This window comes from Terrapene carolina, unplaced genomic scaffold (genome assembly GCF_002925995.2).
Source record: "Terrapene carolina triunguis isolate 2854851 unplaced genomic scaffold, T_m_triunguis-2.0 Scaffold33715, whole genome shotgun sequence".
Taxonomy (NCBI): Eukaryota; Metazoa; Chordata; order Testudines; family Emydidae; genus Terrapene; species Terrapene triunguis.
The window spans coordinates 6469627-6486259 of NW_020698066.1; the positions used below are offsets into that span (position 1 = coordinate 6469627).

Here is a 16633-nt window from a genome sequence, read left to right on the forward strand (position 1 = left end):
TACATTGGATTTGATGTCTCTTGCAAATGCTGCACTCATAAAACTGATATTTTTTCCATATTCGCCAGTAGATAATTTAATTTCCCAATGGTCTCCAGCTATGCCTGTGGAAGGACTATTATTACTTCAGTGAATTCTTTTTTGGATGTTGCACTTACGGACCTTCATAAGTTTGCCTGAAACTTTGGCAAAACAACCACCCACACAACACCTCAAAACAAAACACCAGACCGGGAAACTCTTGCATATTTGGGTTTTATTGTTACAAACATGAAGTATGGTGAGGTTTCCTGCCTTAGGGTCATGTTTCAGAATGTTCTGGATGCGTCTCTTCACCCACCCACCCACCCACAGTAGTGTCCTTTATTCACAAGGATATTCCGCAAGTAGACCGAGTGACTTCAGTGGTATTACTTGCGATATCACAATCTGGTATGCAAATGAAATTAGTCTAAATACTTACAGACTAATTCTAAAATAGGGGGGGTGGATGGGTGGAAGGGAAGAAGAAGAGAAGGGAGGGGGAAATCAGGAAGAAATTTCAAGATTTAACATTTACTTACCCATATACCATTACAGTTAGAATCCCTTTCCACATCCCAGTTATCTGGGCTAATATAGAATTACAAAAAGAGATATGGCATTAAAAAAATAATAAAATAGGGTTAATGATAAAATGCTTTGTGCTTTTCAAGGAAACCAGCCTCCTTGGTCCATTTTCTATAAGAGCATAATGTCAGACCTTGTGCTTCTTGGAGGTCATCAAACAGTCAGCATTTTAAAGGAAATAATTAGCAATTTCAACTTGTATATAAGTTTTTCTTTTCAGAATTTAAGAGAAGTGAAATTCCCCCCAAAACACATCGGCGATTTAGAGCCCAATTCTGCAAGGTGCTGAGTAATTCTAACCCAGGGTACGTCTACCATGGAGCTGGAGGGGTCATTTCCAGCTTGGGTAGACATACCCACAGTAGCATGGTAGCTGCAGCTGCATGGGCATCAAGATCATAGACTCATAGGACTGGAAGGGACCTCGAGTGGTCATCTAGTCCAGTCCCCTGCACTCGTGGCAGGACTAAGTATTATCTAGACCATTCCTAACAGGTGTTTGTCCAACCTGCTCTTAAAAATCTCCAATGATGGAGATTTCACAACCTCCCTCAGCAATTTATTTCAGTGCTTCTAGCTGCCCCAAGTACAATCCCATCTGAAACTGTAGATACATATTTGGAGTAGCTAGCCCATTCTGGACATGCAGCTACACTGCTATTTTTAGTGTGGCTATCTTGATCAGAGATATGACAAGTCTACCTGAGCTGAAAATTACCCCTCCAGCTCTAGTGTAGACATAGCACAAGTGTTTGCAGTCTCCACTACCATTGAAGTTAACTGGACCTACCCTTTTTACCCCTAGTTCACCACTATTTCAAATCTCATCAAATATCACTGAGGGCCTGATTCAAAGCCCCAAGACTCCCATTGACTTCAGCAAGCTTTGGATCAGGCCCATCATGTAGTACAACTGGCTCATGCTCACTTTACATTGTGTCCCTATTTAAAATTTCTCCTGTGTTCACTGTGGGTTTAGAAGATTGTTTCTGCTAACATGGTTGTGCTGCCCAGTGTGAGTGGAACATAATTCTGCTACGCCTGTATTTTTAAACTATTCAGGACTTGGCTACTACCAAGTTTTAAAAATAGTTCTGAACTATGCCCTGTTGATGCTTGGTGGAGCAATCATATGAGCAGAAACCTTTTTCTTAAATGATTTTGTAGCATGGGGTAAAGTAAGGGGCATAGCGGGTCTTAGTCACAGACACACAGTTCTCCACTCAGCATGTGCATGTAAGTCCCACTGATGCTACTGGGAGTTATTTACCTAATATAGGGGGAAATATCACTTACATTGAATTTATGGCAATGTTAGTGAGACTGGAATCTGGTACTGTATCTAACCAGTCATCTATACGTAGAATTTCCACCCACTTCAGTAGGAACCGCACATGTTGACCGAGGGCTGAATATGACCCCCAAATACACATGATATTTATACTTGGACCGTTTCTTCTTTCAGTAGGCCCATTTCTGCTTCTGCACAGCTCCCACTGATTTCAGTGGGAACCTTGCATGTGCATCTGAGGGCAGAACATTGCACAGTGTGTGTATGTGTTTCCTCCTTGCATCAAGGTATTAATATGCGCTACTCTGTGTAGTTTCAATTGCTCTTCTGTAATAGTTACTGTACCAGCATATAAGTATATCCAGTTTCTAGTGAATAATCAGTAAATAGGAGCTAGCTTTGAAGATCATAAAGGGTCAAAAGGGCCTAATCTGCACAGGTGCAGAGCACCTGCAATCACCAGTGAAGTCTAGGAGGAAGTGATGAGAAACAGTGTAGTCTACTGGATTAGGACTCAAGAAACTGGGATCTATTCTTGGCTCTGACACTGACTTGCCATGTGACACTGATTAAGATCAGTTCACCTCTCCGTGCTTCTCTTTGCCCTCCCCTCTCAGCCTCTGTCTGTCTTTTCTATTTAGACCATAAGCTCTGTGTGTCTGTACAGCACCTACCACCATTGGGTCTCAGCTTGATTGGGTAATCTAGGCTCTATCAGAATACAAATTAATAGATAATAATAATCATGCATATTCTTTCAAGATTTGACCAAAAATGATAAAATATTTCTTTTTAACATGAGTATCTAAAAATAATTAACAAAATTACCGTCTACCAGGGTACACTATTGCTTTTCCTTCATTGCAGTCTCTGCCTCTCCAGTGATATCCCCTCAAAGTCTAAAAGCCAAGAGAAGCACAAATAGGATGTTCTTCTTATTCTTTTTTTTTTTTTTTTTTAATTTCAAATGTCTAAAATGAGAGTGTAACTCAAGGTGCAGGAATAAAGCCTGGTAAATGGGTTTTATTCCAAATTCCCAACACTAAGCTTTAATAAATGACATTGTGCTAATTTTGATGCAGAAATAAGATATGCTGCCAATTTTAATATTTTTAATGGCTTTGCTTCACCATCTATTAATTCAATAAACATACTACTCAGTGGCAGAGCAGTTTGCTTCTGCAGACAATGCAGCTATCTCCAAAAATGGCATAAATGAATGATTTCTTCCTCTTTCCCCCAAAAGAAAATTATCTTCTATAATAAAAACTGCTCTCACTCGATTCCTATGCTCTCCCATGAAAGAAAAAGGTTTTGTAGACGCCAGAAGGAACTTCAGAGAGATTCTTGTCAATAGGGGATTATCCCACCAAAAGAGAAGCTTTACTTACTGGGAAAGCACTAAATTTATCTCCATCAAAGTCTTCATAAGGTAACTTATTTTTTATGACACTGTAAAAAACACCACAATACTTTGTTTCAGAAACAAAAATACAGTAAAGAGATGAAAATATACAAGCTGCTTGTTAATATATTATTAATTTCTCACTCCATGTTCAAGCACAAGTATCTGCATTTCAGGGTATTGATTCCGCATTTCAGGGTATCGATTTCAGTCACTTTGTTCTCAGTTAAATGGAGTTACACCTGCATACCAGCAGAATCTAGCACTACATTCCTAAAATAAAATAGCAAATCAAATCTGTAGTAAAATTAGCCGAATATTTTCTGAATTATGTAAAGTGACAGCATACTGGACCCCATGGATCCTGTAGTTCTACACATTATGACATCTGTCCTTGGCTAGAGAAAGCAGATCAGCATCTGTCTTCAGTGATGAAACAAGCATTCTTATGTATTGCTTAGCAGGTGGTGTTCTTGGAATGACATGCTAAGAATCCTCTCCTTGGGAGGCTAAGCATATGACCTTCGAAGAGTTTCCAACCTCTTGGATGCATGAGAGCTGCTGAATCAGGGTCAAAAAACTAAGCTGCTGCTCCTAGGCTAGGTGGTTTCAAATTACATTAGCATCAGGCACTGAGAACCAATGGAGATAGGTTATGCACATTTTTATTTGTACTTGTCACCCTCGTTCTCTGTGCACTCAGTACTCTGAAAGTATTGCCTGCTTTAGGCTAGTTCAGTCTCTGTGACTAGTGTCAGTTGAAAGGAAATGGTACAGATCCAGAACAAGTTCAAAGAGGAAAACTTATTCTGCCACATATTGGTGGGGGGAGAGAATTGAACATCGTTGATCTGGCATATATTTTACAGTGTGTATGTACATTTTGGCTCCGACTACCACTATCTGACTCACAAAGCTAAATCTTCTATTCTCCCTGCTCATAATACTTCTGGCCTTGACTTAACGGATTTTACAGACTCTCTAGAAATTTTCTACACAGATCACCCCAACTCCTACTATTGATATTTGAGGTTCACTCAAATGGAATCACTCAAAGTGGAATTTTACTGAACAAATTGGGCTGGGGAATAGGGTCATTCTAAAAATACTTCATGTGTTCCTATCCCTTACTAGATATGCTTCAAGTGTTCCTCCTCCAACCCATAAATTCTCTGCTCCAACAGATGCTCTCTGAAAAGAGTAGCCCAGTTGATGCCCAGTCCTACGTTCCTTTACTGAGACTCTAGCTTTAATATATGTGTCCACTTCTTATCTTGTGCCTTTTAGAATTATATAGATGCTGCTTGCTGTGATCAAAGGAGAGCATGTTTCTCTCCAGTGGGACAGGAAGCACAATAACTGGGTGAGTGACCAATATGGACAAGTCTCTTGGAGACAGGAAATCTGAGAGGAAAAGTGGTACTAGATGATAACCTAGCTTGCGGACATGGAATCTCTGTGTGGGAAGATGCCAGGATACCCCCAGTTTGGGACAGGGCCTGCATGTCCTCCTACCGCCACTGTCATTATGCTTTTGTTACCGCCACTGTCATTATGCTTTTGTTTTCAATATTAAAAATATTCAAATTCATTTCCAGCATCTTCTTCTAGGAGCGATATGTACCTTGACTGCTGTACTTTCTAAAGAATGTTTCTGATGGAAAACAATGTTGTCATCTACAGGAGGAGAACAAAGCTCTTTTAAAGCTGAAGGTTTTTTGTTTAGTTATTAAAAGGAACAAGTGCCCCAAATATTATGAAGTCTGACATTAAGGACTGGAAATATCATACATACTATTTAATCTTCTCACACAGCTTGACCAGAGGGGGAAGTGCACATATATTTAAAAAGCCGTCTGTGTTTTTCTAGGAAAAGAGAACAGTGCATTAGTTCATATAGCCCACATACTTTCCAGCTGCTTGTGTAATGGTTGTCACAAAATTAAAGGGATGAACAATTTCCTGGAGGAAAATGGTCATTTACCTGGATTCTTCACTTTAATAAAATCAGTGTTTTATAAACCATCTGCATCTTGCATGAGAATAGAACAAGTGACAATGATACTTACCAGGAATTGTGGAAGTGTTCATTGAACATAAATCTTGTTCCTGAATGCTCAGTGGGAGTTTTGGGTGAGCAAGGGATGCAGGATCAGGCTCAAAAGGAGGATAATTTAAGGGGCTGGATGTGTACATACTGCATCCATTGGTTTTTAATGGGATTCTTACATAGAAAACCGAGGGTAGGGCCATGTTTACCGCCTGTAGAAAATTATGCTCCAAGGTAAACCCTTTTTACAATACATGACCTTCATTGGAGACAAACCAAATGTGGAGGATACAGATTAATCCCAATATCCCAGAACGAAGTAGCACTTACTGGTACAGGCTTATGTCAAAATTTAATACACATGTTGCTAGTATCACCTATCATATGTTCAAATGGACTATAAATATGAAGGGCTAAATTCTTTAGTCAGTGCACAGCCTAAGGGCTAAGGAGGTTTGTAGGGTGTAAGCATGAACAGCTTGAACAGCATCTTTTCCTCAGGCCATGGAGGATTATTATTATGTTCAATACTATAGTGTCTAGGAGCCCTAGTCATGGACTAGTACCACCTTACGCTAGGTACTGTACAAACACAGAACACAAAACCAGTCACTGCACCAAAGAATTTACAATCTAAGTATAAAACAAGAGACAACAGATGGACAGGCAGGCAGATGGGGGAGTACAAGGAAACTATATTGGTCAGCCTGGCAATCACAGTCACAGATCCACCAGCCCCACCCTACTTTAACCCCCCTCTCTAACTTAGCTCCCATGGTGCTGTGCTCTGCAGCATGCAAGAGGACTCAGACCTCCTGTGTGGGCTCCCTGCATCCTGACTCCCAATACGGTAGCAATGCACCAGTTCTGCTGTGTTTAGGACTCAACATGGCCCTGGTGGCAGGGATTAGGATGGAAGGAAACAGATTTGCTCAGGCAATAACACATGATTGGAAGGTAACCACATGTCTTGGGTGCACAGTGAGTGGCCAATTACCGTCAGCATCTGATATTCAAGAAATTCTTGAATTGCCTAAACATCAATGCTAGGAGCCTGGGTTACAAACGAGAGAAATTGGAATTGCTTATTTATGAGCATAATTCAATCTAGTGGTTATTACTGAAACCTGGTGGGATGGTTCGCACTGTTGGAATGTTAAAATCAATGGTTATAACCTACCGTATATACTTGATCATAAGCCGGTTCGTTTATAAGCCGACCCCCCGAAGATGGATAAGTAAAAATGGAAAAATTTTATAACCCGTTCATAAGCCGACCTTATACTTCAGGGGTCAGCAAACTTTGGCTCCCGGGCCATCAGGATAAGCCGCTGATGGGCCGAGATGGTTTGTTTACCTTGAGTCCGCAGGCACAGAGGTAAACCTAAGTAAACAAAGTGTCCCGGCGCACCAGCTGCTTACCCTGACGGGCCGGGACAGCAATTGGTGGGGAAATTTTTTTGGGGGGGGAGAAACTGGGGGCCAGGGGAGTAACCCCTGTGACCAAGCCCTACATGACCCCACCCCTAGCACAGGACCCCCACACTCTCCTCATCCCATCCCTTCCCACCTTATCTGGGGAGGGCCAGGGGAGGATGTCTTTGGCCTGGCTGGAGCTGCTCCGGCAGGCTGGGGAGTGTGGCCGCAGCCTGCTCTGGCAGGCCAGACCGGGCAGTGCGGCTGCTGTATGTTCCAGCGGGCTGGGCCGGGCGGCACGGCCACAGCCTGGTGCTCGGGGGTGGGGGGAGGGGGGGGGAGGAAGGCAAGCAGCATGGCTGCAGCCTGCCAGCCCCGGAGCTGCAGCTGCTTCAGAGGCTGGGGGGAGAGCAGCATGGCCAGAAGCTGAGAGACTCTGGCCCCGCCTCTTCCCTTCTGGCTTTGCTGGCTGTGCTGCCTCTGTTGGGGGGAGGGGCTGTGTCCCACCTCTCCCTCTCTATACCCATTCATAAGCCGACCCCCTTCTCTGGTGCTTCCCTTTTTTACTAAAAAAATTCGGCTTATGAACAAGTATATATGGTATTTAAGAAGAACTAAGTAGGCAAAAAGGGAGGGCGAGTGACACTCTATGTCAAAAATAGTATTACTTGTTTCCAAGTCACTGACAACTTGGAAGAAAATGATCTTGAATGCTTCTGGATCAATGTCCTAACAGATAAAGCACAAGATTGGGTATTAGTTGATGTCTGCTACAAACCATCAAATCACACTAGACAACAGGATGACCGCCTTTTTACACACCTATCTATAATGTCTAGGAAAAAAAGCTGTGTGATCATGGTGGACTTCAATTTGAATGACATATGCTTCCAGAACTAAAACATCCTTGTAATTTCTGAACATTATAGATGACAATTTCCTAACTCAAAAAGTGTTGCAGCCAACACAGGGGAATGCTTTATTAGATTTGTCCTAACAGTCAAAGAAAAACTGATCACGGACCTAAAAATTAATGGTAGCTTAGGTACAAATTATCATGACTTGGTTACATTTATAATGTGCAAGCAGAATAAAGTTCAGATCAGTAATATATATATACTTGATGCTTTAATAGGACTAAATTCACAAAGCTGAAAACAATTATGAGCCAAATCAGGTAGGAGGAAGATAACTGGATAATTGGGAATTATTTAAGAACACTTAGCTAGGTGCCCCAAAAGCCACAATCCCACATTTGAGGAAGAAGGCTGTGCTGGTTAAAAAAAAAAAAAATTGGTCTAGAGGGGAAGTGAAGGCAGCTATTTATATATCTAGATATCTAGATAGATAGATAGATAGATAGATAGATAATAGCTGCCTTCACTTCCCCTCTAGACCAAATTTTTTTTTAACCAGCACAGCCTTCTTCCTCAAATGTGGGACTATGGCTTTTGGGGCATCTAGTATATGTATATGTATGTGTATATATATCAAATGGAAGAAAGGGGAAGTTGATAGTAATGAATATAAATCAGAAATTAGGAATTGTAGAAAATTGATAAGGGACACAAGGAGAAATCTATGGCCAGCAGAGTTAAGGGCAATAAGAAGGAGTTTTTTAAATATATGAGAAATAAAAAGAATCCTGACAATGGTATTGGTCCATTACTAGATGGAAAGGTAGAATTATCAATAATAATGCAGAAAAAGCAGAAGTGTTCATAAAATATTTCTGTTCTATATTTGGAGAAAAAACAGATATAGTCTCAGCAGGTGGTGATAGCACTCTTTCCATCCCACTGGTATCTCTGTGGGATGTTCAACAGAAGCTGCTAAAGTTAGACATTTTTAAATCAGTAAGTCCAGATAACTTGGATGCAAGAGTTTTAATAGAGTTGGCTGAGGAGCTCACTGAAATGTTAATGGTGTTTTTCAATAAGTTTTGCAGCACTGGCGAAGTTCCAGAAGGCTGGAAGAAAGCTAATATGCCAATTTTTAAACAGGCTAAACAGGATGAGGTGGGTAATTATAGCCTGCTAAGTCTGACATCAATCCTGGCAAGATAATGGGAGCAGCTGATACGGGACTCGATTAATAAAGAACTAGAGGACGGCAATGTAATTCATGCAAATCAACATGGGTTTATGGAAAATAGATCCTGTCAAACTAACTCGATATCTTTTTCTGATTAGATTACAAGTTTGGTTGATTAAGGTAATAATGTTGACATAATTTACTTAGACTTCTATAAGGCATTTGACTTGGTACTGCACATTTTGATTAAAAACTAGAACAATATAAAATGAACATGACACACATTAAGTGGATTAAAAACTAGCTAACTGATAAGTCTCAAAATGTAATTGTAAATAGGGAATCATCATCAAGCGGGTGTCCTTCCAGGGGGGTCCCTATGCTATTTAATATTTTTATCAATGACCTGGAAGAAAACATATAATCATCACTGATAAAGTTTGCAGATGGCACAAAATTGGGGAAGTGGCAAATAATGAAGAGGGCAGGTCACTGATTCAGAGTGATCTGGATTACTTGGTAAACTGGGTGAAAGCAATATGCATTTTAATATGGCTAAATGTAAATATATGTATCCAGGAACAAAGAATGTAGCCTATATTTACAGAATGGGGGACTCTATCTTAGAAAGTAATGACTCAGAGAAAGGGAGTTGTGGTGGATAATCAGCTGAATATGAGCTCCCAATGTGATGCTGTGGCCATAAGAGCTAATGCAATCCTGGGATTCATAAACAGGGGAATCTCAAGTACGAACAGAGAGGTTACTTTACCTCTGTTTTTGGCACTGGTGTGACAGCTGCTGGAATACTATGTCCAGTTCTGATGCCAATAATTCAAGGTGCTAATTGGAAAGGGTTCAGAGAAGAGCCACGGAAATGATTATAGTATTAGAAAACAGGCCTTATAGTGATAGACTCAAAGAGCTCATCTAGAAAGAAAGGGATAGATAATAGGACAGAAAATATCACGTTGCCTTTATATAAATCCATGGTACGCCCACATCTTGAATACTGTGTGCGGATGTGGTTGCCTCATCTCAAAAAAGATATATTGGAATTGGAAAAGGTTCAGAAAAGGGCAACAAAAATGATTAGGGGTATGGAACAGCTTCCGTAAAAGGAGAGATTAATAAGACTGGGACTTTTCAGCTTGGAAAGGAGATGGCTAAGGGGAGATATGATTGAGGTCTATAAAATCATGACTGGTATAGAGAAAGTAGAGAAGAAAGTGTTGTTTACTACTTCTCATAACACAAGAACTAGGAGTCACCAAATGAAATTAATAGGCAGCAGGTTTAAAACAAATAAAAGGAAGTATTTCTTCACACAACGCAGTCAACCTGTGGAACTCCTTGTCAAAGGATGTTGTGAAGGCCAAGACCATAACAGGGTTCAAAAAAGAACTAGATAAATTCATGGAGGATAGATCCATCAACGGCTATTAGCCAGGATGGGCAGGAATGGTGTCCCTAGCCTCTGTTTGCCAGAAGCTGGGAATGAGCGACAGGGGATGGATCGTTTGATGATTCCCTGTTCTGTTCATTCCCTCTGGGGCACCTGGCACTGGCCACTGTCAGAAGACAGGATACTGGGCTAGATGGACCTTTGGTCTGACCCAGTAGGGCCATTCTTATGTTCTTATGTTCTTATTTAACAAAGAGAAGGTTAAGGGGTGACTTGATCATAGTCTGTAAGTATCCACATGGGGAATAAATATTTAATAATAGGCTCTTCAGCACAATCCAATGTCAGGAAATTGAAGCTAAATAAATTCAGAATGGACATAGGCCGTATATTTTTAACAGTGAGGGTAATTAACCATTGGAACAATTTACCAAGGGTCATGGTAGAGTCTCCCTCACTGACAATTTTAAAATCAAGATTGGATGGTTTTCTAAAAGATATGCTCAAGGAATTATTTGGGAGAAGTTCTCTGACGTGTGTTATGCAGGAGGTCAGACTAGCTTATCACAGATAGTCCTTTCTGGGCTTGGAATCTATGAATAGGTGTAAATATCACACAATAAAGGGATACTTTAACATGCTATACCACTTACAAAGCTGAGGTTTACACACACACACCCCAACTAACTTGTGTAATTGTTTTAAACAACTTTGGAGGTGTGGATATACTGTACTTAGTTTTGTAAAAAAAACCTTTGCACAAATATATCTGACTTTTTAAATGACTCCCCCCACCATGTAAATCTAATCCAAATGAGGAATACAAAAGCAACAGAGATTGTAAAATATTTTTTAGTACCTTAAGCTTCACTCAGGTTTTTCAGTTTCAGCCTAAGGGCTAGTCCACACTGGCAACATTAAAGTGCTGCAGGAGCAGCGCTTTAACGTGGCTTGTGTAATCACGGCACAGCGAGCACTCTTAAAAACCCACCTCCACTAGGGGTGTAGCTACCAGCATTGGAAGCGTGGCTCCCAGTGCTGGCGCACTGTCTTCACTGGCGCTTTACAGTGCTGAAACTTGCTGCGCTCAGGGGGGTGTTTTTTCACATCCCTTAGTGAGAAAGTTGCAGCGCTGTAAAGTGCCAGTGTAAACAAGCCCTAAGTCACGATGTTCTGCAGTGTGCAAAAGCCTTTGATGTTAACACAGCCACATCTGAAGTCTCTTTGGAAAGACAATCTGGTGCTTTAAATAAATTACAGTCAAATTTAAGTCCAAACTTAGCTGTAAGTAGAACAGAAACTTTCCTCCCCTCCCTTTGGTTTGTCATTTTAAAACAGCTTCAGACCAAGGCCACATTAACTTCAAAGATTTCACATACACAGCAGACATCCCACCTTGGGCAGAAGCAGCTGAGGTGATGGTTGCACTGAAGACACAAAAAAGAGATTATAGCTAGTTCTTCTATGTGTACACAATAGGCTCCTCCCCTTGCATAGCCCATGTGCAGGCCAGCTAACAACTGAAGTACTTTCACTCAGGGGACTGCAGGGATACTTTCATCTCTGTGTCCCTAGCGAGTAGGAGATGGCTACACCCCCACAATCCCATCCCCAACATACACACACTGGCCCAGAGTACAGGGTTGGTGAACTGAGGGGAGCAGACTGCACCATCCTACAGCCTACACATACCCTGTGCACACAAGGGAACTCTCTCTGGCTCCCTTTGGGGCAATGCGGCTCCCCCTGCTCTCTATACAGGGCTGTGCTTAAAGAAACGGTATGATTTGAAATGATCTTCTATTCAGACATTTTTGAGTTGGCCAGGCAATTTCTGACAAATCTGTCTGTCTGCTGGGTCAGCTGCCATTTTGGGAAGCACACACGATGCAGCATTTTACAGAGACCACACACACACACACTGTGCTCTCTGAAGAGTGATCTTATCTTTTGTTTTCTTCTTTGTTGTTACCCTTAATCTAAAATAAAACTCGATCAGACTGAAAGTGTATGGTTGCACTTTTTTGTGTGGAGAGTCAAAAATGATCATTAAACCCTTGGAAATTATATTAATTTTCATTAATTTGTAGCTTTAAAATATGTTTCAATAAGGATAGCTGTGAGGTAATTGCTAAAAGTATGCTAGGATTAACTACAGGATGGGCCTAACCAATTTATTAAAACATTTATTTTAATGCAATTTTGATTTGGGACCATGTAGTTGTCTGTCTTAAACAATTCATGCTCATTATTCATTGAACAGTGAATGAGAAAACTAGTATTTTGAGAAATAACTGAAAGATTGTTCATCCTGTCTCAGGGCCATCATCTGCCTAGCCCTGTTGTGATAAATGAGCCTATACATTTACCCTAATTGTGAGATCAACTGTGAAAAGTGAGTGAAAATTCATAAAAGGTCACAATAACCTATAACACCAAAATGTTGATGGGAAAAGGTCCAAACAGGAGACAGAAAGAAAGAATGAATTCAAACAAAAAGGCCAACTGGTATAACTCATGGAAACAAAGAGACATGGGACCGATAAATCAATGGACCAAAATTGGTGTGTCAGAAATTAGGCTTAATTGGTGAACAAAATGAGAGGGTGAACTGCTCTGCCCATCATTCCCTCTTGGCAGCCTTAAAAGAAAAGACAATTTTGTGGGGAAAGGAAGAAGAATTTGTCCATTAACAGCTACTGACTGGGAAATGGGCGAACCAGCAGGAGCGAGCTTTACCATCATGGCTGCCACCACCACTGTCTCCTGGGACCCAGTCACCACTGGGCTGTCTTCTTCCTAATCCTGAGACATGTCCTGACCAGACTAGGCCAGAGAGAGGGACCCAGATGACATTACCACCTCCACTAGCTGCAGCTAAATCCTGACAACCACCTGGGAGGTGAGACTTTTTCACTCCCTTTCTCCTCAGTGTGTCCTTTTCTTTCCCCACCTTATTTCTTCTCATGCCTATCCTTCTCCTTTTTCCTTCCATCTAATAAGAGTCTGGCTTAGCCAGCCAAGATTGCATATTTCATAACACTATTGTAAGCCTGTGACCAGAGAGGCAGATAAAAACAATGCCCCAAACAGCCCAATCCTGGCCCAAGTTGCCAGGTTTTGGAGTGGCTAGTAAGACTGTGTTCCATGCACGTGTTTCTTGAGCAGTGAGATTGCAAGAGAGAGTCAACACCAGAGACAGAAACTGTGTTTTCTATGTTTGCTGTTCTTTTCTCTCCCATCTTGTGTGTGTGTGTCTTGCTTTGTCTTTTAAGAAATGGGATTGGACTTTAACAGCAGCCGCAGCAACAATGGCTCCAGTCCCTCTCAACTAACCTTTTCTCTTTCCCCGACCTCCCCCTCAAGGACAGTTATCATCCTCTTTAATATCATGTAAAAGACTGTCAAAAAGTTCTCTCCAGCTAAAGGGAATGTGAGCAAGGGATGTTCTTAAAGTGAAAGCCTTGCTTAGCACTTTACATTTCAAATGCTTTAACTCTTTTCTCCTGTGTCTTTAATATACGGTTAAAATGTTTTTTCCTCCTGACACTAAGCAGGCTGAGGTCTCTGCATTACTAAACCCCAAACCTCATACAGTTTTACATTTCTACATTTCAAAATAGAAACTTCATGCAATTTGGGAGGAAATATTTGACCATCAATAATATGATATTCAATGGAAAGTATAATGAGCATGGTCCTGTTGTTGCTGCTCCACATGAGCTGAAGCCCTTATTTAGTGTATTATTTATTTCCTTGGCATCACAGTTTGGCAGTAGCCCAATGGCTAATTAGGAATCTCAATTTTCATTCCTGTGAGCAGCATCACAGTGAGGATTCAGGAAGAAACAATATCAATAATTTCTTTGCAAAGAGCAAAAAATGTTTGTTCAGTAATCAAATGCCTGAAGAAAATTGGAAGCAAACTCCATGGCTTACTTGACTCATAAAACTGAAGGCATAGCTAGCCACCAGCAAAAAAGTTGCACTTCCTTTCGCTGCTACCTATTAGAAATGGGTGCAGGGGTGTTCAGATCCAGGGATTTGGTTTAGGCCTATCTCTACTAGCCAGAGGACTGCACATGCAGAAAAGGTTGGAGTGATGGTGGGTTAGGAAGAAAAGTGTAACTGAAACACACATTGGCCAAACCGGACAGTCCCTACGTAAAAGAATAAATGGACACAAATTGGACATCAGGAATGGTAACATTCAAAAGCCAGTAGGTGAAGACTTCAATCTCCCTGGACATTCTATAACAGATTTAAAAGTAACCATTCTTGAACCAAAAAAAAGTTCAGAAACAGACTTCAAAGAGAAACAGCAGAACTACAATTCATTTGCAAACTTAACACCATTAATTTGGGCGTGAATAGGGACTGGGAGTGGCTGGCTCATTACAAAAGCAGCTTTGCCTCTCCTGGAATTGACACCTCCTCATCTATTATTGGGAGTGGACTACATCCACCCTGATCGAACTGGCCCTGTCAACACTGGTTCTCCACTTGTGAGGTACTCCCTTCTCTTCATGTGTCATTATTTAATGCCTGCATCTGTAACTTTCACTCCATGCATCTGAAGAAGTGAGGTTTTTTACACATGAAAGCTTATGCCCAAATAAATCTGTTAGTCTTTAAGGTGCCACCGGACTCCTTGTTGTTTTTGTGGATACAGACTAACACGGCTACCCCCTGATACTAGGCAGGGCTGGAGCAGCAGCAGCAGATCTGGAGACCCAGCTGGAGGAAGAGCCCTGGACAGAACTGACAGGCTCTGGAAACTTCTGCTTCTGTAAAGAAATCTAAATAGGATTTGAACCAAAGCATCTGACATCTGGCTACTGAAGCCGACTTCTAAGCACTGCAGCGTTATGGTGTTTTGTGTTTATTACCTGGATTCTTGCCACCCTTACACTCACACGGAGGCCCTATGGGGTTCAATGAGGTTACTTGTGTGAGTGAGCACTATTCAACATGAGTGATGCTGTCAGCATAGGGTTGTGCATAAACAAACGCAAACAACATAGTAATAAATAATAATGAGGCATAACGCTGCAGTAAACACTCAGATGAGGATCTGAACATGGGCACTGAGTCTGAGTTCAGGGAGCTTCTTGAACCATTATCAGGTTGGCAGGCTTAATAAAACTAATTAGAGCTCAGCAGGTTTTTATTCATATACAGTAATTCTAGCTTTTTTATTTCCCCCTCTCCTCTTTTTAAAAAAATGCTATGTATTAAGGATGGATGAATCATCGAAGAGTTAATCTAGCACCAACTGTGTGCCAGTATGGTACTGCACCAGAGCTGATGTATAAATCTGCTATACCTATTTACAGCTTGAGAGGATCTAGACTCTTTTACTTTTCATTACAGTTTTGGTCTTGCTGGCTCTATCTTTTATTTTCCCATACAGTCTCTCTGCATTTGTTTTTCATTCTGCTGTATTTTCCACCTATTTTTACACTAGATATTCTCTTTGCTCCTTCTTTATTCCTGTATTCAGTCTCACCTAACCACAGTGCAGAACCAATAAATACTAAAGTCTGAGTCAGCATTTCAAATTTATGAGGTTCAAACGGTTTTGAAATTATGCAAATTGAGGCTACCTATCCCTAATCAATGCAGTCACAACGTAAAATACCTTTTGACCCTTATTTCTTACCAGAACTGTGGAATTCCTGACAATCCTGTTTGCTTTCCTTACGGCCTTATTCAGCCCCATCTAAAACAGCAAGAGAAAAACAAAATATATCAATTTTGCATTACGTATATATTTTTCCCCAAATATTTTCTCTCTTTCTGTCATTAGTCATAGCACAAAAATGAAGGATGGATCTACAAATAAATCATTCACTACTTTTTATTGGACTAATAATCAATTATCTAATCACCATGTATGAAACTCCAGGGCATCATTTATTTTCTTAGATGAAGTCCAGCTCAGTTTAAAATTTGGGATTCATATCTTAGCTACGCTGTCTTAGTGACAGTGGACAAAATTCAACAACTCATACAGAAGTGCAATCTATTTGTTGGATGCAAGATGGCCAGAACTAGGATGTAAGGATGCAAGAACCACCCAGTCTCCAGAAAACAAATCAGTTCAGATTTGCCATCTGTCATAGCTCTGTAGTGTTCCCTGTTGGTTGAATGTGGCTCTGCCAGTACTCTTTGCCTCAGTTTCCCTCCCAGAGGTCGATCTCCTCAGCTCTCCACACACCAATTTGTGCTGGAGATGTGGCTTAGCCCTAGGGTGACCAGAGGGCAAGTGTGAAAAATTGGGATGGGGGTGGGGGGTAATAGGTGCCTATATAAGAAAAAGCCCCAAAATTGGGACTGTCCCTATAAAATTGGGACATCTGGTCACTCTACTTAGCCCTCTGGCCAAGTCACAACAAACACAACCCCCTCTGGCATACCAAA

General features: G+C 41.1%; 1 protein-coding gene across 1 annotated transcript in view; it reads right to left on the bottom strand.

Annotated features, from left to right (window-relative positions):
* The window catches only part of LOC112117184 (acyloxyacyl hydrolase), a 111023-nt gene that overhangs the window by 65798 nt on the left and 28592 nt on the right, over window positions 1-16633 (bottom strand). The window contains exons 5-9 of the mRNA XM_026663461.1: window positions 15873-15932; window positions 5101-5171; window positions 3292-3352; window positions 2729-2799; window positions 564-612 (exon numbers count right to left, since the gene is read on the bottom strand). Coding sequence (XP_026519246.1) covers window positions 564-612; window positions 2729-2799; window positions 3292-3352; window positions 5101-5171; window positions 15873-15932 — 312 coding nt within the window. The remainder of the gene's footprint in view (window positions 1-563; window positions 613-2728; window positions 2800-3291; window positions 3353-5100; window positions 5172-15872; window positions 15933-16633) is intronic.